Below are 23,186 nucleotides of genomic sequence, written 5' to 3'. Positions count from 1 at the left end.
GAGAGATCCTAAAAGTTGGAAGATGCGTGATACGGTTTTTCGCCGGAGCAGCTCCGTTTGGTTATTGTTCCTCAGGGAGGAATAACGTAGACCTCCGCTCCACTGTATAGTGTCTCCATCTCCATAGCACCTCCTGTGCAAACGCAACCTGCACTGAACATGAGGATGCATGGCAGTGCGGAATTCCCGTTTACGAGCTCGGTGAATATCCTATGATAAAAAGCCCCAAACGATGTATCGCTTTTGGAGGTCACATACGAGCATTACTTCTGCAGGTGACTTGGGCAAGGAAAAGATCCCGTAAGCAAGTTTTAGTAGATGCAACTCTGCGAAAATGATACGACGAAAGGAAGAGCTGGCAAAGTGAAGCAGCTGAGCATTGAGATGGCAGTCCTTCAAAGTGCTTCAAAGAAGTTGCGCGATTGACTTCTCGTCCTTTTTCTGAAGTGGTATTGTGGTACTGTGTGGTACTCAGTGGTTAGCGTGCTGGTCATGTCACGTCGAGACTGGGAGGTACCCGGGTTCGAATCCCGGTGCCGGCTGTGCTGTCTGGGATTTTTCCTGGGTTTTCCTCAGACGCTTTCAGACATATGTCGGCACAGTTCCCTTAGAAGTCGGCCCAGGAAGCACTTTCTCCAGGGCGTCAGTCGTGACGTTGCCCACATCTGTGAGGCCGACAACGGCGAGCCCTTTCACCATCACCACCACCACTGTGAAATGTTAAGATCTACTAAACTTCGTTAACTTTGCGCGATATAAGGGAAATACTTCACGCTTCGAAGGGTTCCAAAGATTAAGAATAACCTGTGGAGCGATTACCTTTGATAAGAATTGTCATAATCAGTGTGTCTTTTAACCTGATCAGAAGAAAATGTTTTGCGAAGTGCTCTCGAGAGTCTCGGTTTCGCGTGTACAGAAGTATACGTTTATCCCTTCTTAAGTGTAACATCACGGTACCATTATTATTATTATTATTTATTATTATTATTATTATTATTATTATTATTATTATTATTATTATTATTATTATTATTATCCCTTCTTCTTTTTTCTATGCAAAGGAAGAAACGTTGGTGTGTTGACGTATCCTAAACGTGTGACAGTCCTCATCAGGGGTGATATGTTGAAGGAGCATGCGGGATACACGTGAATTTGTACCCGTAATTCACGTTAGTGTCAAAGTTTATTGTCGCATGGTCTAACTAAGCAACGTGACGCTTTCTATAAACAGCGAGACGCAATTTTGTTAATGGTATACGCAACATAACACTCAAGCTCTTCCCCTTCATTTGCGGCCGCTAGTTATGCAAGTGTGATACGTATCTATTCCTCCGCGACTTACTTGTCGTTATGCAACTTTCTTCGAGCTTCTATACTCGAGAGGTATCTTTCCGTCCCGCAGCATCAATAAATTAACCTCAATACAGCATTGAGGCCGACGAAACAAATACAAAAATATATCTGCTCTAGGGAATGATGCGTAACGCAAATATGTCCCCAATGCACACCACAACCTTGTCGTCGCTCACGGCCTTCTATTTCAAGCGCAAATATTTCCACGCGCACAACTCAACTCTCTTTCGCAAATGACAGAACTAAAAACATACATTTGCTTCTGCTGTTTTACCGCGATTTTTCCCCCTTGTCACTCCTTCTGCTCCCTTTCATCCCTCAATGTTCGAGAGCGCTTGCTACCGCTGGCCCCGTTTCCGGCATCGATCACCACGCGGCGCCAGCATCGCTGACGCCCCTTTCCTCCCTCATCTTCCCCTGCCATTAACCTCCTTTCCCCAACACGCCGCTGTCCCGGTCCCCAGTAGTCAGTCGGACCACTTTATAAGTCGAGAAAAGAAGTCCTTTCGTGTGACGGGCCGCTTTCAGACAAGGCGCAGTTCTGGCTAAAGCAGTGCAACACTTTTCCAAGACTCGCTGCAAGGATCGTACTGGTGGAGACGTGATTACGTCACCGTCGCCGCTATCGTCCCAGTCCATGCTCCTCGGATGTTATCTCGTTTGGATTATAGGACTTCTGGCGGAAGGTAAGGATTCACTGGGGTGTTTATCAGCACTGTCTTCAAAATCCGGCAGCGCGCTCGTCTCTGAAGCAAGCGATGGTCCGAAGCACGTGGCCGCGTCGAAGGGGGATTACGTCCACGCTGAGAGCGACAGCAGGGGAATTAAATTACAGATTGAAACTGGGCTAGTTAATGATTAGCACGTGCTTCCTAATGAGCTCAATGCGTGATACGGAAGAAGGTTTTACGAATTGTTTCAAAGGACGATAGGAAAGCCGTTGGATATAGCTTGCGCTGATTCCTTCTATGATATTTGAATATGAGAGTACACTTCGATATTCTTCACTGGCAGCGCGAATATTGATCGAGATTTTTTACATAGGCTATCGAGCATGCTTGCAAAAGAGTCAATAATAGCACGTTCCGTCGGACGTCCTGCGTTCGCACGCCATACTTTGGAATTCTATTGAGTTGCAACAGCAGCGGTATCAGCGATTGAAAGCACTACGACGCAAAATATAGACGTTTAGGATTTATATTTTTCTTCTTGTCATTGCAATTTCTTCACAGAACAGTTCTCTGCTTTGGGGTCGATATGGATGTTAACTCTCCTTGTTATTCTTTTTGCAACGGGCACTCTGCGACTTCATTAACACGTGCGTTTGCTCAGCGATATTACATCGTAATGTTTTTTGACGATACCACGTACTTTTGCAAAAATGTACGAGCGTATGTGCTCGTACCGGGCTCTCCCAAGAAAAGAGTGTGTTCTTGTCAGGTTCCGAGTGCGTTCGTGAAAAAGTTTCTGACAAGTACAAGTAGTAGAGCATCTGGGCTGGTAGTACGATATCGAATAAGAATGCGATAATGAGTATTGGATAATTATACGTATTATGTTCAGTTACAGCATAATGCCGTTCGCTTGTAGTAAGTAGTGAAGGCGCGATTTTTCGCGCGAACTACTCTACGCGTAAATATACTTTTGATATTATTTCTGACGTGCGCACCCAAACCCGCAAGTTTAACTTCCCTCGAATATTTTCGTTCATGTAGAACGTAATGCTTTCTACCTTAAGTAACACCAATTAACATTGTTTTTGACGAATGGTATAATACAGCCAGATTCCACCTTATTTTTCAGCTCCTAAAATAAAACTCCATTTTTACCCCAACTTTCTGAAAACGTGGGACCCGCTAACAGAAAGGGTCTGTAAATACTGAATGAAAATGATCTTCGAATGTGAAACATGGCAGCCACGTTCAGGACGCTAATGGGACTAGCTGATGAACGGGTACTGAGTAGGTACTAGACGCTAATGGCTGATGGAGTAGATAAAGACAGCTTATCTCTCCAACATTTGTTTAGCTGCTATGCGTGTCGTGCAGATACTGGTCGATATTCTTGAAAGCGTTTTTAAGAAGGTGTTGTGAAAGCAAGTCAGGTGCAAAATCCCCTTGACGCCCCGCAATTAAGGCTGCATTGAAGATGGAAATCCAAATTATCCCAGCCAGCTGCGTACTGGGTTGATAATGTCGAAGAAATACATTACATGTTGCAGTGTGTCGAAATTTACGTTATGCGAAGCCACCAGGTGAGGTGCTTCGCTCTCCGTTTTTCATTATCACAGTTTCTGAACATGCGTCCGCGCACTTTTCTTTCGTTGCAATACTTCTATAGTTATACGCCCAGAGGAAACCTGCCGGAATATCGCCAGGAAGGTGTTCGCGATTTCCAGACTGTACAAACACACTGTGCTCAATGCAACCTAAAAGCGTTTTGGAAATATTTAACAGTTACCTCTCTCTCTTTACAGAATTAAAGCCCCGATCGGATTTTGGTTTACATCAATTTCGGTAGAAAACATCATTTAGTGCCTACTTTCCGAACACGCTGAGTGCGATGTGCAAATGTTTATCAGGTAGATCGCTAAACGCTTGCTTGCACAACTCGCCTTCGGAAATGTGCAATGGCATAGCGATAACAGGTGCTCACACAAATCAATTAAACATAACCAGTGGTCCTTTGGCTTCGACCTGTACCACTTGTCGTAGAAGACAAATTATATCGAGGATATAGTGCGACGTTTGTGTATCGTGTTTATTGTCTTTCTGAATGGCACCTACTGGGCATGAGACAACTGAGGAGTCTTTTACTAGCAATAAAGTAGAACAACGTCCGGTACTTTTTCCGCTGACTACTCGCTGTGCCCCTTTGCAAGTTTTTTGTTTGGTTTCTTTTTCATTACGATTTGTAACGTAGTTAGAAGCGAGGCTTTCAGGGAATGAACGTGCCTAAACTTTTACAACTGCTGTGGCGCGTCTTTATAGGGCTGTACGGCTTTACACCACCAGCATACAGTAGGAGTCAGTTCCGGTTTTTCTCTCTGTTTTTTTAATCTCTTCTCGAGTGCACGACTGTAGTGCTCTTTAGATGGGAGTCATTACGGAAGTAAGTTTATGAAACACTAGGAGCTAGAAGCGGTCCTGCAACAGAGACGCATGTTGGTTTCTGGTCGGCCTGACTCCTTTTGTCTTGTTTTCCTCGTTGCTGTCCTTACATCCTTGCCCGTTATCCGTCCTTGTCAGTCACTTCATTTCTTAGAGCCTACTCTCTGCGTCCTAGCAGTGAATAAAGGAAAAGCTTCAGTATTGCATGTAGCGGAATTGTAGAGGAAGAGGTAGGCTGTTAGAGAGCGACGCAACGATGTTTAATAGTTAATTTTTAGCGTTCTGGTGAAAACACTTAAAAGAAAGTAGAAGAAGTCCGCACAGAGAACCAATAGCCACGTCAAGCTCAATCGATTCTCGTCTTCCTTAACACTCCCCCGTTCCATACATCGGTGTATTTAAACTTCCAAACGATGCAGCAACTGAATAGCTCTCTTCAATAGGGTAACCAGTAGACGTCCGTAGGGTACACGATCGCACGTTCCGTTTGCGCCGGCTCAACTCGAGCGAGTTTTCAAAACAACTTCGGCTGTTGCTGGTCGTCTATACCAGCACAAATTGATGCTGTTAGATGCTGCAGGAGGTCGCTTGACGACTTAGGTTTGCTGATCGGAACTGTAGAAGACAGTCCTTGCTCCACTGCCTCCAGTAAGCAGTGCACGAGAAGCCTCTTTTTTTGCTTGAAGGACCTCTGACGGTTCGGCGTCCGTTTACACAGTATGACGTCTGGTAATCGGCGGCGAGGCAGTAAGATGCTTCCGATGCAGAAAGTGAGATGGAGATATAGCTCGAGTGAAGGTAGTAGCGTCAGACTGCTCTGCGTCAAGGGCCTTGAATTAACGATTGCTTCGACCTCCGTCAACACGGTTTGTAACTGTTGTGAAGTTGGCCTAGGACGCACGGTCTCCTAGTGATAGTCGTGTCGTTGCTCGCCTAGGCGTGGCACACGACAGCAAGCAGTTCCATCGTCACGACTGTTGGAAGTTGAGTTGGCTCAGGCGCAGCGTTCTTCTCAATGATTCGTTGACTGTGCCTACCACACGCTCTCAAACTGCCTTGCTCTGCAGGATTGTTTTTTCCTGGACAGCAACGCAATTAATAAAGCAATCTATTTCTTGAACTGCCATCATTCAATTGAAGTATCCAACTGAACGTTGTGAGGTGTTGTGTTTGTCCGTCTGTGTTTAATTGTCTCTTCCGCTACGTTCTATGAGGGGAAGTTAAGAACCGTATCTGTCTCGCACTGTTTGCGACAAACGTACCCCTCTGGACGCACGTCCCTTGATTCAGTACAAAGTGACTGAGGAATCCGTCTAACAGACATAATCGAACTGTATCGAAATGATACAAACGGGCCACAAGAAGACCTGCTGTACGACCATGGACCATGCCATCGGACCATGCCATCGGACCAAGGACCATGGTTCCAGTGCCCAACACTGTAAAAACGGAGGGGAGATGTGGATATTGGCTCACCGTTGTTGGTCACACCCGGGTGGACATGGTCACGATTACATTCAGAAAGGGACGAAGGCACATCGGGTGAAGTAGTGAATGGCTGGAGGTGAGCTGAGTAAGGGATGAATGAGTCACGTCCTCCTCAGCAATGCATGCTGAGGAGTATGTTAGAGGGGTGTTAACGGCGTAGCGATTTTTTGTGGATCGTTTTCAGCATATAATGATTGCTAGCCTGCCACTCCTGGAATGTGCATGATAAGTTTCCAGCACAGTATTGTATGCGCGTTCCGCGAAAACAGTGTAAGTTACATTGCCCAGTTCCCTTTGTATTGCTGTCAAGGTAACGACGTCTTTCATTTCATTCAGGCGAAATTGTTGCACTTTATGGATCCCTTTAAAGTCCAACGCAACCGCGGGACCATGTGGTTACTCACGGTTTTCCCTCGTGTTCGTGTGTTCACAATAGTACCCGATATCTATGTCAAAACACAATACGACAAGGCGCATAGTGGTTAATGCTGGGGAAGTGATAGGTGCACGTTTGGTACTAGGACCTATACACGTTGCTGCCTCAATGGGCAGTTTCAACAGCGAACGTCAGTGCTTCTTTCTTTCTAATGTTGCTGCAAGAAAGAAAAAGAAAAAATGTTTCCACGGAAATTATTCGGGGTGCGGCCACTTATGGGTCGTAAAATTTCTCATGGCCGCTTTCGCGCACAAGTGGTTTGCTCAAGGATAGGCTAGCTTTAAGTAATATTATTGTTGATTCCATTATTCTTATGTCTAGCTAGATTGCGATCTTTTACTTTTGGAAGGCTGTCGATAATCATACTTTCATTACACGTAATTGTTTTCGAGGTTGTCACGGCCGATACCCGTTTCTGATAATCTAGGTTTGGTGTTGACTGTATATATCAGCTCGAAATAACAGCAAAGCTGATAGCAATATGTAACACATTTCTGTTTCCTTACACTAAGTTACATATCTGGCTCCTTAAATATGGCATTCTCAAAATTAAGAGGCAAAAATGGGAAAAGCCTAGCACTCGTAAGTGAATAAGATAAGTATTTAAACAGATTGAAACATTCAAATAATTTATTTTATTTTATTTATTTATTTATTTTACTAAGAAACAAGCCTTCGGACGGACGGACTCTGTCCGAAAGCTTGTTTCTTAGTAAAATACATTTTTCGAATGTTTTAATCTCTTTAAATACTTATCTTATTATCAAAATTCATTATTTCTCACGTAACTAACAGTTGTCCTCATTTTTAGACGTCTATTGTCATTTCATCTTGAATTTTGCCAAAGAAAAATACTTCGTAGCTTTCGTCACTCTTGTGCTCAATACACGATTGTACACGCGGCATAAATACGCATAGAATCGATAAAGACGTTGCGAACAGCTACAATCATGGATAATGTTCAGGTCGCAGGGCATTTATGCCCGTCAGGGATTGCGACTAACGGTGGGGCTGAGACTCCAACACCACCTATAGAGCCTCGAACTGGTCCGGAGATGCGTCAACTGGTTCATATCGGTTACTGCCGCTATTCATACCCTTCTTCTTGTGCCGTACTACGGTGGATTCTGGGTAACAATGGCAGTCCCTTCTATTAGAAGGGATTGCTGAAGTCATGGGTTATGTGTGGATATCGTAACGACGTATATTTAAACAGCTGCGAAACGTGAGGCCCCGCTGTGGCAAAATATATATATACATGTATGTAATAACCTGAGCGAATGGTTTGTGTTGCTGTAAGTTCTCAATTTGACATATTCTCGACTGAAACACACAACACCCAAAACACCCACTAGCAACTCGTGGAGCACTCTGTAACGAAAAAAAAAAAAATTCCAGGGGGGGGGGGGGGGGTCGTGCTCTCATCATACGTAAATATGTGCTCTTCTTGATCGAACCAGGCTACATACATAATTAAACAACTTTCTGTCCACAGAGTAAATAATAGATAGCGGTTCTTTGTTGGCAAATTGTGCCCTTGCGTGTCACAAGATTTCATATTAAAAGACATATTGCGCGGTTTAAGCTTTAATGAAAAGTATTTTCATTAGTATAGATGGATTATATACGCAGGACTATGAGGACAAAGCGTGAAGTACAGTCCCTAGTCTGCGACGTTCATTTAGACCCGTGACATTAGTTTCCAAAGGGACTAAAATAATTTTCAGACTTTTTAGTCCTCTCCTTTTTCTTGTTAGTATGGTGACGCCGATTGTATTACATCAGCACTATAGCAGATTGCGGCAAGGGCCTTCCTGTCCGCCTAAAGTGACTCAAAATGGGATATAGTAGCATCGGATTGGATCTCGGCCCACGTTTGTAGGCAGCAAGGAGCCGGCGTGCTTTCACATTCTGTTACAACAGCGACGCGTGACGTGACGTTCGTTATTCTGTGGCGACGCGGCAACCAATTATTAAGCCTACTTGTGCTGAGAGAGTCTGTCTTCCTATAAGCATAGAGTTCCAAGCGCCCTCTTAACGCTATAGCCGCACTAACAAAATACGCGCTCCTCGTTTACTTTCGTAAATCTTTTTTCACCATCGAGTTACATTTCTTCCTTGCATATTCCACATTCATTTATTCACAATGCATCAGGATGAGATTACGTTCGACGGCTAAAAAATGCCGATGGACCTGCAACGATCACGACGTCAAGATTACTGGTCGTTTGATACACCCTTGAGGCGAATTACCCCTCTTTGTATCGAAAAGCGAAAGGAAATGGCACGAACGTGTTCCAGAACTTCTTCACCCAATCGAACCTACAAACGTGGACTAAAATAGCCCTTGGCGACCGCAACAAGCTCCGAGGCCTCGCTCTGTCGCTTTGCGCTCACAGGGACCGTAATTAAGGTCTCGGTGTGTCGCCATGCTTCACTAATTAACCCAAATCAAGATAGTCAAGCCTTGAAGGCGCACCGTCAGCTTCGTGCGCAGCTCTAAAGTGAAACAACTCTGATGTATATATATATATATATATATAGGGTGAGGTAAAAGGATTATCAAACGGCCACGAAGTTTTACAGAAGTTCAAAAAAAGACGCGGAAACAGATTTTAGGGAAGTTAAAAACACTAGTTTATTACATGGGGAGACGTTAAAAAGAAAAATGTGCAAGGGGTCGACGTTTCGACAGTGGCACTGTCTTCGTCAGGACAAAAAAAAAAAACTATATATATATATATATATATAGTTTACGTGAAGATAAAAGAAGGAGGAGGACAATAAAGCAGAGCAGAAAAGAAGACTTCCGTATTGTCGCGACATATATCTTCACAGCGTTTTATGGCACGTAGTCCGCTAACACGAGCCTAATACGTACTTACTATATTCATTAAGATGGTCATGTTACGCAACTGATCTTGATACAACCTTTGCTCCTACGGAACAGTTACGTGAGCTATGCGCCAAGCTCGGGCACGGCGGACAAAGTATTCGATCCGGGGCGCCAACGTGCAGCTCGTGTTCATCCATCCCTAATCCACCGAATCGACCAATATGACCCCTTCAGTCGTTTAACCACGTTTGCTGAATGCGATAGCTCTATACGTGATGAAGTTGTTGGGCCTGCTTAATTCTAATGAGAGCACTCCAGGGTAAGATCGTGTTGTGTTGGGAATTCCTTCTGAGATGGGAAGCCACGGGCATCGACCTCTACCTAAGGGGGCGAAAAGGTGCAGCAGGTTCACCCGGGCGAATACGGCAGCTGCTTACCCTTAGCGATGAGCCTACAATTGGGCTGGATAGCTCGATGAAGGTCGAGCTGGCGTGGCGCGCCATAATCAATCTCAATGCGACAAATGGCGATAGTGGTAATTTGCCAGTCAGTGCGAATTGTAGCAGATCGACTCTTGGGTCCCGGAAACGGCTATGACGTATTGGCTATTAAGTCGTCTGAAAGGAGCGCTGAAATGACACAGAAGCTGCGTACCATTGGTATGTTGAAAGTAGGTCTCGGATTTTTCGGTTTTAAACTTAAAACAACCACAGTAGATTATTTATTCGCTTCTTTGTTTTGCGTTGTTTGTACATTTATTTCAACCTTTATTTAATTTTTTGTTTTCAAACTTCAGCTTTGAGCGAAACAGACCAGTATCTTGGGCCAGTATGGCAAACATAGCGGGACATGCCGTTCTGGAGCGAAAATCGAAACTATTGCGGACGTGCCTTTGGCATTTGGATAAGCGGCTTTGGCTTCTGCAGCAGTTTACCTCGTCAGCTTACCAGCTCCAGGTAAAAATGTTGTGAGGGCATTGTCGAAACTGAGGATTGTCAAAGAAAAAGAACGGACGCACATTAATGAATGCGTGTGGTACTATATAAGAAAGTAGTTTTGATGTCTGTGGCCACTTAGTTCAAAGTTTCTCGCTGTACATGGTTAAGAAATAGCTTCTTAGTTTGTCCCTCGTCTGAACGTTTTCTGTGTTTATTTCTTTGTTGTCTCTTCCGTATGACGCTTCCATATTCGTGTGTGTGTGTGGAGGGCCGGGATATCTTTAATGTTCAGAATATGCCACCGTTATGGAAAAATGTGGCGACAGTGAAAACAATAGTAATCGCCCAATAGTAATCGAATAGACAGCCTACAAATGTCGCTGAGAAAGACCGGTAAACAACAACATATAAATCGTGACTATGACATTGGATGATTCACCGCTGAAGAGTAGTACACTACCCTATTACGTGCGAAACATTAGATGCGAGATATGAGAATGAGGTTAAAGTAACACACAAACAGACTAACGCAAGCCTCACTCCCGCCGCTGGCCTGCTTTACCGACGACTGCCATATTTCAATAAAGATGGGATTGTTTGCTTTGTAATCTATGTACTGATACCAACTATAATGCACCAACATCTTAGTGCGAACGCTTTAGTTTAAAACTTTTCACGCAGCTGCATCTCTGTCAACGGGCTTTGTCATCAAGGCTCAACGTGAAACATATCTTTTAATGATTCTATATTCAAGAGATGCTGTAGAAAAAACAGTGCTGTTACTTCCAATTACTATATGTATTCTGTATCGACCGAGTAATGTGTATGATACACGAATAACTGCGTACTTTGGCATTTGCAATTCTTTGCTCCGACAGCTGATAAACAGCAGTAGCCCTCTCAGGAACTTTGAATGTTTCACATCAAGTACCTCCGTTTATCTGAATTGACTGTGTGTATATTTGGCAATGTACCTCGTTACAGTTTCCATCACTCTTTGCTACAGGAACATTTTGTTAGCAAGCGCTATTGACCACGTACGACAGATATGTTGTTTAGCTTGGCTTTGTTCTGCATTAAATAAATAAATGGTATACGTGTGAGAGTGTATCGTATAGAGTAGCACTACACCATTTCATGGATTAGAAACATACTGTCTTGTAAATGTTAACGGCTGGAGCGATATAAATGAAGCTCATTCACTCCAGGATTTGCGTCTGGTTTCTTAGGACCTACCCTAATTATCAACCGTTCGGTTCACGGATGCACGAATGCTTCTTGCGGTTGTGTAAAAAAAGAGAACATACGAGAGGAGACTCACTATTCGTCCACCTTTCGAGCCGCTATTGATTTTGCATTTGCCAGCGCCTTGTTTCTTTGCACTAAGCTTTTGCAACGTGGCAGGATGCAGGCGCACTTCGGAGAACGAATGCCATTTGTCACTATAGGGATCACTCGAAGTTGCGTAAATTGCGAACAGGTTCTTCCAAGTGACTGGGCTTCGTAGCCAGTGTTTCTTATTATGCTGCTAGAACTGCCCCTGAACAGAACTGTTAGTAAATACAGACGAATCTAAGGGGTTATCTTATAATTCTCCGTATCTCACGTTCGGCACTGCAGGCGTTTTTTTTTTATCTTGTTTATGTTTTGATAAGCTTACTGTCAGAATATTAGATGCGTATACGAAGAGGGGAGTCAAGTCCTGTAGATCACATAAACAAAATACAGAAGCCGACACTGAAGATTTTTGTTTAAGTTTAATTTGTACAAGCTTTCGCGTGGAGGTCCACGCTTCCTCAGGTACAAAGTGAAGTGGTGACACACATAAGTATATATAGTATAGACACTGCTGTACAAAGAAAGGGAAGAGGAAAGGAGATATGGTGCCACATGTCTGTGTACAATGAATAGCTGGGCAGACGGATAAGTGACCTCTAACCGTTTAAGAACAGTAAAAGGTGTCGTTGTGAACAAAAAGGCTCGCCAACCCAGTTTCGTGGAAGGGGGGTCAGGAGTATGGGAAACGAGTGGCCCAGAATGGACAAAAGGGAAGGTTACGGATTATCTAACGGAGTACCAGACGATGACTGAAAGTGGGGATTCAAGAATTGTGCACAAAAAAATATAGATATATAGCTACTAAATTTACATAAGCGGATATAACGAGCCAGGACTAAGATTCAGACCATTTGGTGTGAGACACTTGAATTGCGAAATTAAGTAGGACGTTCTTACGTTTAATGTCGGTGCGGAACCCAGATTCTAGCAATATAATTTTCAAATCAGTTTCAAAATCGTGATTAGGTTGATTGAAGTGAATGGCGACAGGAGTTTGGCGGGCATTTAGGATATCAAATTTGTGGCCATAAAATCTTTTTCTCATTGTGTTGGAGGTTTCACCGATGTATTGTGAATTGCACTTGCTGCAGAATATCAAGTAACAAATATTGGGTGAATTACAGTGGAGTGAATGACGAATTTTCAAACAGAAGTCACCCAAAGTGCTACGGGCAATGGTGGACGGCGCGATAAATTTACAGGTCTGGCACCGTGTACTACCACAGGGATAACAACCCGGCGAGCGCTTCATCATGCATGATGACGTGAGGATGTCGCGCAAATTTTTCGATCTACGGAATGCTACTAATGGGGGAGTGGGAAAAATTTCTTTTAATTGCTCGTCAGCATGTAATATATTGAGGTGGCGTCTAAGAATGGAATTGGTATTGACAAGTGATTTATGATATGTGGTGGATAAAACTACATTACTTAAGTCCTCTTTACGTTTCGGGGTGAATAAGGACTCCCTGGATAGGCTAGATGATTTGGCAAACGAGTCATGGATGAGTTCAAATGGGTAATTTCTTTTTTCGAAATCAGATACCATTTGCTGAGCATGTTTTACAAAATCAGTCTGATCTGAGCAGATTCGTTTCAGGCGCAAGAACTGACCGTATGGAATACTCCTTTTCTGGTGATTGGGATGATAGCTTTCATAGTGGAGATACTGGCGCTTGTCCGTTGGTTTCTTGTATAGTTCAGTGGTCAGCCTACCAGATTTACATGACACTGTCACATCAAGGAAGTTGATGGATGACCTTGAATAGTTACAGGTAAATTTAATTTTGCTATGCAGAGAATTGAAGTGATCAAAAAATGACTGCAGAGATGCCTCATCACCAGACCAGAGGACAAAAATGTCGTCGATGAACCTGAGATATATAAGTGGCTTAAGGGGGAAAGAATTGAGGGCTGAGTTTTCAAAACGACCCATGAATAAATTGGCATAATTAGGTGAAACCCGGGAGCCCATGGCAGCGCCATGAATTTGGACGAAGTGTTGATCGTTGAATACGAAGTTATTACAGCTAAGAACTAGTTCTAAAAGGGGGATGATAGCGGGCATGGGAAGAATATCGGAAGGGTGAGAATTAAGGAAGTGTTCAACAGCAGAGAGACCTTCGTCATTGGGAATGTTAGTGTATAGCGAAACGACATCCATTGTTGCCAACAAAATGTCACCATGGTTACTGAAATGGTCATGGACAGCGTTAATTTTGGAAAGGAAATCGTTTGTGTCTTTGACAAAGGATGGGAGAAGGGGTGGGATGTGTTTGATGCAGTGGTCAGCAACTAAGGATAATTTCTCTGTCGGTGTGTTTATTCCTGAAATAATGGGTCTCCCAGGGTTATTGGGTTTATGAACTTTGATCAAAAGATAAAAATTACCTGGTGTAACGTTCTTAGGACGCAAGAATTTGGAAATATGGGACGGGATAAGTTTACTAGTGACGAGTTCATCAATTTTCTTATTAATAAGAAGACAAAAGGAAGGGGTTGGATCCTGATCGATAGCTCTGTAGAATGAGCGGTCACTTAACTGCCTGTCTGCTTCCGCGATGTAGTCGGATGTATTGAGAACAACTATACCGCCACCCTTGTCCGCTGGTCTGATAATAATGTCATTACGGGCTTTAAGATTTCGTAGCGCTACTTTCTCACAATTAGACAAGTTATCAGTGTGTACAATAGATTTCGAATAATTTGTCTTGATATCCTTGTGAACGGCCTTGATGTAATTGTCAATAAGGGGGCTAGTTCTAGAGGAGTCCGGCGTCCAGCTAGAGGGGTTTCGGAAGGGCGCAGCATCTGAGCTAGGTTTATCGTGAAAGAAGGTTTTCAGGTGCATTCTCCTACCTAAGTTGTGCAGATCGTGCAGAATTTCAAATTCATCAATACTACGCTCCGTAGGTACAAAACTGAGACCTTTTGAGAGAACACCAAGTTCAGCCTCGTCGAGGGTCACATCAGAAAGATTAAAGACGGTGTTATGGCCAGCCTTCGTGGAAGATGGTTCAGAATTTATCACGTCACAAATGCCATGCGCTAAAATGGGAGATAGAATAAGATCATCACGTTTCGATTTTTTGGTTTTGATTTCGTGAATTTTCTTCAGCTTATTGGCAGTGAATTCAGAGAGATTAAGAACTTCATGTTGAGAGAGTTGGTTAGCAAGCTGTTTGAGCTGGTTATCAATATCTTTCAAGACGTAAGAACTTTCCTGTCTGAGAATTTTAACTAGTTGGAGCGACGCATTATTGAGAGCGGTAGCCCACTTCGTAGAGCTCAATGGGGAATGGAACTTAAAGACGGCGTGATGGACAATGATAAACCTTTGGGAATTATACGTTGAGATATACAATCTGTATAAAAACTAAAATTAGACAGGAATCTAGCTTTCCTAGCCAAAAGTTTACGCGCTTTCAAGAAGGGCACTGAATGACGTTCATTGTTCTGTACAAGTCATTGTGTCCGGCCGGACCTGCGTTGTCTAGACTGCTTACGTGTTGTCATAGGGAAGCGACGGCTAACTCTCCTCTGTGGCCTGGCTGGAGGAGAAGAGCGTACTTGAGCAGACGCACCACGCGAAGTAGAAAAAGTCCTTGGTGAAGAACCCACGTTCACACAGTCAGACACCCCTGGAGATGCATCGGGGTGAAGTGGGGATCGCAGGTGGACTCCGGCACTATGGTTAACACACTCCGCAGGAGAGAAGCTGATTACGTTGTCAGCGGCTGGAGAAGAGGCCGGGGACTGTTGATGGGTGAAGCTGGAGCTTGTGTAGAAGAGGTCTTGGGCACAGGGGTTGTAGGAACCAACGCAGGATGGGAAGCAGAAGGGGCTGGTTGGTCGTTGCACGAGTTAAGTGGAGCAAGAACGTCGGCATAGCGCGCAGTCGTGGCGTCGGTTGTAGAAGTGGATGGTCTCTGATCGACGGGGAAGGGGGGGAAATCTTCCAGACGCAGCTCAAAGGGGGAAGACGTCACAGCTGGGGGTGGGAGGTCTTGCAAGATGTGCGTGAGGATGCAGTTACGGTAGTGGGAAGCCAAACACCTCGCGCCCCGAAGGTTCAAGTGGTGGCCGTCCAGAGCCAGGAAATTCCAAGGTGACTGGTCCATCCGCAAGTGCTGGATGCTTCCCACTCCGGAGTTTAGCAAGGATAAGTACCAGAAATGGTGGTTGAGGAGACTGATGTTGCGGTTCACATTCCGTAGGAACTGGCTCTGGTCACGGGTTGTGTAGAAGGATGGTAATCTAGGTGGAACACTGGAGAATACAACCAGCGTTTGCGGTCGTGAAGATCGGATGTGCGACAATAGGCAATCAATTCTCTCAATGGTCGTAGCGATAGGTTCTGTGGCCACGTCGATAGAGCAAATTTGCAATATAATCGCCGAAAAGTCACCAGGGAGATCATCCACCACTTTCAGGAAATCCAAAATTCTTCCGCCACTCACCGACTTGATGTAGATGTTGGTTGAACTCAAAAACTGTGGCACCAATTTGATAAGAGAGTTGCCGATTATGGCAATGCGTGATGAAATCTCCAGTGTCGCAGGACGAGACATGGTAAGTAACAGATGCGTATACGAAGAGGGGAGTCAAGTCCTGTAGATCACATAAACAAAATACAGAAGCCGACACTGAAGATTTTTGTTTAAGTTTAATTTGTACAAGCTTTCGCGTGGAGGTCCACGCTTCCTCAGGTACAAAGTGAAGTGGTGACACACATAAGTATATATAGTATAGACACTGCTGTACAAAGAAAGGGAAGAGGAAAGGAGATATGGTGCCACATGTCTGTGTACAATGAATAGCTGGGCAGACGGATAAGTGACCTCTAACCGTTTAAGAACAGTAAAAGGTGTCGTTGTGAACAAAAAGGCTCGCCAACCCAGTTTCGCGGAAGGGGGGTCAGGAGTATGGGAAACGAGTGGCCCAGAATGGACAAAAGGGAAGGTTACGGATTATCTAACGGAGTACCAGACGATGACTGAAAGTGGGGATTCAAGAATTGTGCACAAAAAAATATAGATATATAGCTACTAAATTTACATAAGCGGATATAACGAGCCAGGACTAAGATTCAGACCATTTGGTGTGAGACACTTGAATTGCGAAATTAAGTAGGACTCTCTATTCTTACGTTTAATGTCGGTGCGGAACCCAGATTCTAGCAATATAATTTTCAAATCAGTTTCAAAATCGTGATTAGGTTGATTGAAGTGAATGGCGACAGGAGTTTGGCGGGCATTTAGGATATCAAATTTGTGGCCATAAAATCTTTTTCTCATTGTGTTGGAGGTTTCACCGATGTATTGTGAATTGCACTTGCTGCAGAATATCAAGTAACAAATATTGGGTGAATTACAGTGGAGTGAATGACGAATTTTCAAACAGAAGTCACCCAAAGTGCTACGGGCAATGGTGGACGGCGCGATAAATTTACAGGTCTGGCACCGTGTACTACCACAGGGATAACAACCCGGCGAGCGCTTCATCATGCATGATGACGTGAGGATGTCGCGCAAATTTTTCGATCTACGGAATGCTACTAATGGGGGAGTGGGAAAAATTTCCTTTAATTGCTCGTCAGCATGTAATATATTGAGGTGGCGTCTAAGAATGGAATTGGTATTGACAAGTGATTTATGATATGTGGTGGATAAAACTACATTACTTAAGTCCTCTTTACGTTTCGGGGTGAATAAGGACTCCCTGGATAGGCTAGATGATTTGGCAAACGAGTCATGGATGAGTTCAAATGGGTAATTTCTTTTTTCGAAATCAGATACCATTTGCTGAGCATGTTTTACAAAATCAGTCTGATCTGAGCAGATTCGTTTCAGGCGCAAGAACTGACCGTATGGAATACTCCTTTTCTGGTGATTGGGATGATAGCTTTCATAGTGGAGATACTGGCGCTTGTCCGTTGGTTTCTTGTATAGTTCAGTGGTCAGCCTACCAGATTTACATGACACTGTCACATCAAGGAAGTTGATGGATGACCTTGAATAGTTACAGGTAAATTTAATTTTGCTATGCAGAGAATTGAAGTGATCAAAAATGACTGCAGAGATGCCTCATCACCAGACCAGAGGACAAAAATGTCGTCGATGAACCTGAGATATATAAGTGGCTTAAGGGGGAAAGAATTGAGGGCTGAGTTTTCAAAACGACCCATGAATAAATTGGCATAATTAGGTGAAACCCGGGAGCCCATGGCAGCGCCATGAATTTGGACGAAGTGTTGATCGTTGAATACGAAGTTATTACAGCTAAGAACTAGTTCTAAAAGGGGGATGATAGCGGGCATGGGAAGAATATCGGAAGGGTGAGAATTAAGGAAGTGTTCAACAGCAGAGAGACCTTCGTCATTGGGAATGTTAGTGTATAGCGAAACGACATCCATTGTTGCCAACAAAATGTCACCATGGTTACTGAAATGGTCATGGACAGCGTTAATTTTGGAAAGGAAATCGTTTGTGTCTTTGACAAAGGATGGGAGAAGGGGTGGGATGTGTTTGATGCAGTGGTCAGCAACTAAGGATAATTTCTCTGTCGGTGTGTTTATTCCTGAAATAATGGGTCTCCCAGGGTTATTGGGTTTATGAACTTTGATCAAAAGATAAAAATTACCTGGTGTAACGTTCTTAGGACGCAAGAATTTGGAAATATGGGACGGGATAAGTTTACTAGTGACGAGTTCATCAATTTTCTTATTAATAAGAAGACAAAAGGAAGGGGTTGGATCCTGATCGATAGCTCTGTAGAATGAGCGGTCACTTAACTGCCTGTCTGCTTCCGCGATGTAGTCGGATGTATTGAGAACAACTATACCGCCACCCTTGTCCGCTGGTCTGATAATAATGTCATTACGGGCTTTAAGATTTCGTAGCGCTACTTTCTCACAATTAGACAAGTTATCAGTGTGTACAATAGATTTCGAATAATTTGTCTTGATATCCTTGTGAACGGCCTTGATGTAATTGTCAATAAGGGGGTTAGTTCTAGAGGAGTCCGGCGTCCAGCTAGAGGGGTTTCGGAAGGGCGCAGCATCTGAGCTAGGTTTATCGTGAAAGAAGGTGATGCCATGCGCTAAAATGGGAGATAGAATAAGATCATTATTCCTTCTCCCATTTTAGCGCATGGCATTTGTGACGTGATAAATTCTGAACCATCTTCCACGAAGGCTGGCCATAACACCGTCTTTAATCTTTCTGATGTGACCCTCGACGAGGCTGAACTTGGTGTTCTCTCAAAAGGTCTCAGTTTTGTACCTACGGAGCGTAGTATTGATGAATTTGAAATTCTGCACGATCTGCACAACTTAGGTAGGAGAATGCACCTGAAAACCTTCTTTCACGATAAACCTAGCTCAGATGCTGCGCCCTTCCGAAACCCCTCTAGCTGGACGCCGGACTCCTCTAGAACTAGCCCCCTTATTGACAATTACATCAAGGCCGTTCACAAGGATATCAAGACAAATTATTCGAAATCTATTGTACACACTGATAACTTGTCTAATTGTGAGAAAGTAGCGCTACGAAATCTTAAAGCCCGTAATGACATTACTATCAGACCAGCGGACAAGGGTGGCGGTATAGTTGTTCTCAATACATCCGACTACATCGCGGAAGCAGACAGGCAGTTAAGTGACCGCTCATTCTACAGAGCTATCGATCAGGATCCAACCCCTTCCTTTTGTCTTCTTATTAATAAGAAAATTGATGAACTCGTCACTAGTAAACTTATCCCGTCCCATATTTCCAAATTCTTGCGTCCTAAGAACGTTACACCAGGTAATTTTTATCTTTTGATCAAAGTTCATAAACCCAATAACCCTGGGAGACCCATTATTTCAGGAATAAACACACCGACAGAGAAATTATCCTTAGTTGCTGACCACTGCATCAAACACATCCCACCCCTTCTCCCATCCTTTGTCAAAGACACAAACGATTTCCTTTCCAAAATTAACGCTGTCCATGACCATTTCAGTAACCATGGTGACATTTTGTTGGCAACAATGGATGTCGTTTCGCTATACACTAACATTCCCAATGACGAAGGTCTCTCTGCTGTTGAACACTTCCTTAATTCTCACCCTTCCGATATTCTTCCCATGCCCGCTATCATCCCCCTTTTAGAACTAGTTCTTAGCTGTAATAACTTCGTATTCAACGATCAACACTTCGTCCAAATTCATGGCGCTGCCATGGGCTCCCGGGTTTCACCTAATTATGCCAATTTATTCATGGGTCGTTTTGAAAACTCAGCCCTCAATTCTTTCCCCCTTAAGCCACTTATATATCTCAGGTTCATCGACGACATTTTTGTCCTCTGGTCTGGTGATGAGGCATCTCTGCAGTCATTTTTTGATCACTTCAATTCTCTGCATAGCAAAATTAAATTTACCTGTAACTATTCAAGGTCATCCATCAACTTCCTTGATGTGACAGTGTCATGTAAATCTGGTAGGCTGACCACTGAACTATACAAGAAACCAACGGACAAGCGCCAGTATCTCCACTATGAAAGCTATCATCCCAATCACCAGAAAAGGAGTATTCCATACGGTCAGTTCTTGCGCCTGAAACGAATCTGCTCAGATCAGACTGATTTTGTAAAACATGCTCAGCAAATGGTATCTGATTTCGAAAAAAGAAATTACCCATTTGAACTCATCCATGACTCGTTTGCCAAATCATCTAGCCTATCCAGGGAGTCCTTATTCACCCCGAAACGTAAAGAGGACTTAAGTAATGTAGTTTTATCCACCACATATCATAAATCACTTGTCAATACCAATTCCATTCTTAGACGCCACCTCAATATATTACATGCTGACGAGCAATTAAAGGAAATTTTTCCCACTCCCCCATTAGTAGCATTCCGTAGATCGAAAAATTTGCGCGACATCCTCACGTCATCATGCATGATGAAGCGCTCGCCGGGTTGTTATCCCTGTGGTAGTACACGGTGCCAGACCTGTAAATTTATCGCGCCGTCCACCATTGCCCGTAGCACTTTGGGTGACTTCTGTTTGAAAATTCGTCATTCACTCCACTGTAATTCACCCAATATTTGTTACTTGATATTCTGCAGCAAGTGCAATTCACAATACATCGGTGAAACCTCCAACACAATGAGAAAAAGATTTTATGGCCACAAATTTGATATCCTAAATGCCCGCCAAACTCCTGTCGCCATTCACTTCAATCAACCTAATCACGATTTTGAAACTGATTTGAAAATTATATTGCTAGAATCTGGGTTCCGCACCGACATTAAACGTAAGAATAGAGAGTCCTACTTAATTTCGCAATTCAAGTGTCTCACACCAAATGGTCTGAATCTTAGTCCTGGCTCGTTATATCCGCTTATGTAAATTTAGTAGCTATATATCTATATTTTTTTGTGCACAATTCTTGAATCCCCACTTTCAGTCATCGTCTGGTACTCCGTTAGATAATCCGTAACCTTCCCTTTTGTCCATTCTGGGCCACTCGTTTCCCATACTCCTGACCCCCCTTCCGCGAAACTGGGTTGGCGAGCCTTTTTGTTCACAACGACACCTTTTACTGTTCTTAAACGGTTAGAGGTCACTTATCCGTCTGCCCAGCTATTCATTGTACACAGACATGTGGCACCATATCTCCTTTCCTCTTCCCTTTCTTTGTACAGCAGTGTCTATACTATATATACTTATGTGTGTCACCACTTCACTTTGTACCTGAGGAAGCGTGGACCTCCACGCGAAAGCTTGTACAAATTAAACTTAAACAAAAATCTTCAGTGTCGGCTTCTGTATTTTGTTTATGTGATCTACAGGACTTGACTCCCCTCTTCGTATACGCATCTGTTACTTACCATGTCTCGTCCTGCGACACTGGAGATTTCATCACGCATTGCCATAATCGGCAACTCTCTTATCAAATTGGTGCCACAGTTTTTGAGTTCAACCAACATCTACATCAAGTCGGTGAGTGGCGGAAGAATTTTGGATTTCCTGAAAGTGGTGGATGATCTCCCTGGTGACTTTTCGGCGATTATATTGCAAATTTGCTCTATCGACGTGGCCACAGAACCTATCGCTACGACCATTGAGAGAATTGATTGCCTATTGTCGCACATCCGATCTTCACGACCGCAAACGCTGGTTGTATTCTCCAGTGTTCCACCTAGATTACCATCCTTCTACACAACCCGTGACCAGAGCCAGTTCCTACGGAATGTGAACCGCAACATCAGTCTCCTCAACCACCATTTCTGGTACTTATCCTTGCTAAACTCCGGAGTGGGAAGCATCCAGCACTTGCGGATGGACCAGTCACCTTGGAATTTCCTGGCTCTGGACGGCCACCACTTGAACCTTCGGGGCGCGAGGTGTTTGGCTTCCCACTACCGTAACTGCATCCTCACGCACATCTTGCAAGACCTCCCACCCCCAGCTGTGACGTCTTCCCCCTTTGAGCTGCGTCTGGAAGATTTCCCCCCCTTCCCCGTCGATCAGAGACCATCCACTTCTACAACCGACGCCACGACTGCGCGCTATGCCGACGTTCTTGCTCCACTTAACTCGTGCAACGACCAACCAGCCCCTTCTGCTTCCCATCCTGCGTTGGTTCCTACAACCCCTGTGCCCAAGACCTCTTCTACACAAGCTCCAGCTTCACCCATCAACAGTCCCCCGGCCTCTTCTCCAGCCGCTGACAACGTAATCAGCTTCTCTCCTGCGGAGTGTGTTAACCATAGTGCCGGAGTCCACCTGCGATCCCCACTTCACCCCGATGCATCTCCAGGGGTGTCTGACTGTGTGAACGTGGGTTCTTCACCAAGGACTTTTTCTACTTCGCGTGGTGCGTCTGCTCAAGTACGCTCTTCTCCTCCAGCCAGGCCACAGAGGAGAGTTAGCCGTCGCTTCCCTATGACAACACGTAAGCAGTCTAGACAACGCAGGTCCGGCCGGACACAATGACTTGTACAGAACAATGAACGTCATTCAGTGCCCTTCTTGAAAGCGCGTAAACTTTTGGCTAGGAAAGCTAGATTCCTGTCTAATTTTAGTTTTTATACAGATTGTATATCTCAACGTATAATTCCCAAAGGTTTATCATTGTCCATCACGCCGTCTTTTAAGTTCCATTCCCCATTGAGCTCTACGAAGTGGGCTACCGCTCTCAATAATGCGTCGCTCCAACTAGTTAAAATTCTCAGACAGGAAAGTTCTTACGTCTTGAAAGATATTGATAACCAGCTCAAACAGCTTGCTAACCAACTCTCTCAACATGAAGTTCTTAATCTCTCTGAATTCACTGCCAATAAGCTGAAGAAAATTCACGAAATCAAAACCAAAAAATCGAAACGTGATGATCTTATTCTATCTCCCATTTTAGCGCATGGCATTTGTGACGTGATAAATTCTGAACCATCTTCCACGAAGGCTGGCCATAACACCGTCTTTAATCTTTCTGATGTGACCCTCGACGAGGCTGAACTTGGTGTTCTCTCAAAAGGTCTCAGTTTTGTACCTACGGAGCGTAGTATTGATGAATTTGAAATTCTGCACGATCTGCACAACTTAGGTAGGAGAATGCACCTGAAAACCTTCTTTCACGATAAACCTAGCTCAGATGCTGCGCCCTTCCGAAACCCCTCTAGCTGGACGCCGGACTCCTCTA

At 44.0% G+C, this 23,186-nt stretch overlaps 1 protein-coding gene across 1 annotated transcript in view; it reads left to right on the top strand.

Moving 5' to 3' along the window:
- Window positions 1–1,802: 1,802 nt before the first annotated feature.
- LOC135385814 (uncharacterized) overlaps window positions 1,803–23,186 on the top strand; it is a 261,202-nt gene continuing 239,818 nt past the window's right edge. Inside the window, exon 1 of the mRNA XM_064615343.1 lies at window positions 1,803–2,039. Within this exon, the coding sequence (XP_064471413.1) occupies window positions 1,991–2,039 (49 nt within the window). The 5' untranslated portion in view covers window positions 1,803–1,990. The remainder of the gene's footprint in view (window positions 2,040–23,186) is intronic.

This window comes from Ornithodoros turicata, chromosome 2 (genome assembly GCF_037126465.1).
Source record: "Ornithodoros turicata isolate Travis chromosome 2, ASM3712646v1, whole genome shotgun sequence".
NCBI classification, from domain to species: Eukaryota; Metazoa; Arthropoda; class Arachnida; order Ixodida; family Argasidae; genus Ornithodoros; species Ornithodoros turicata.
The sequence above is the reverse complement of the archived record's forward strand: the minus strand, read 5'-3'. Positions and strand labels throughout refer to the sequence as shown.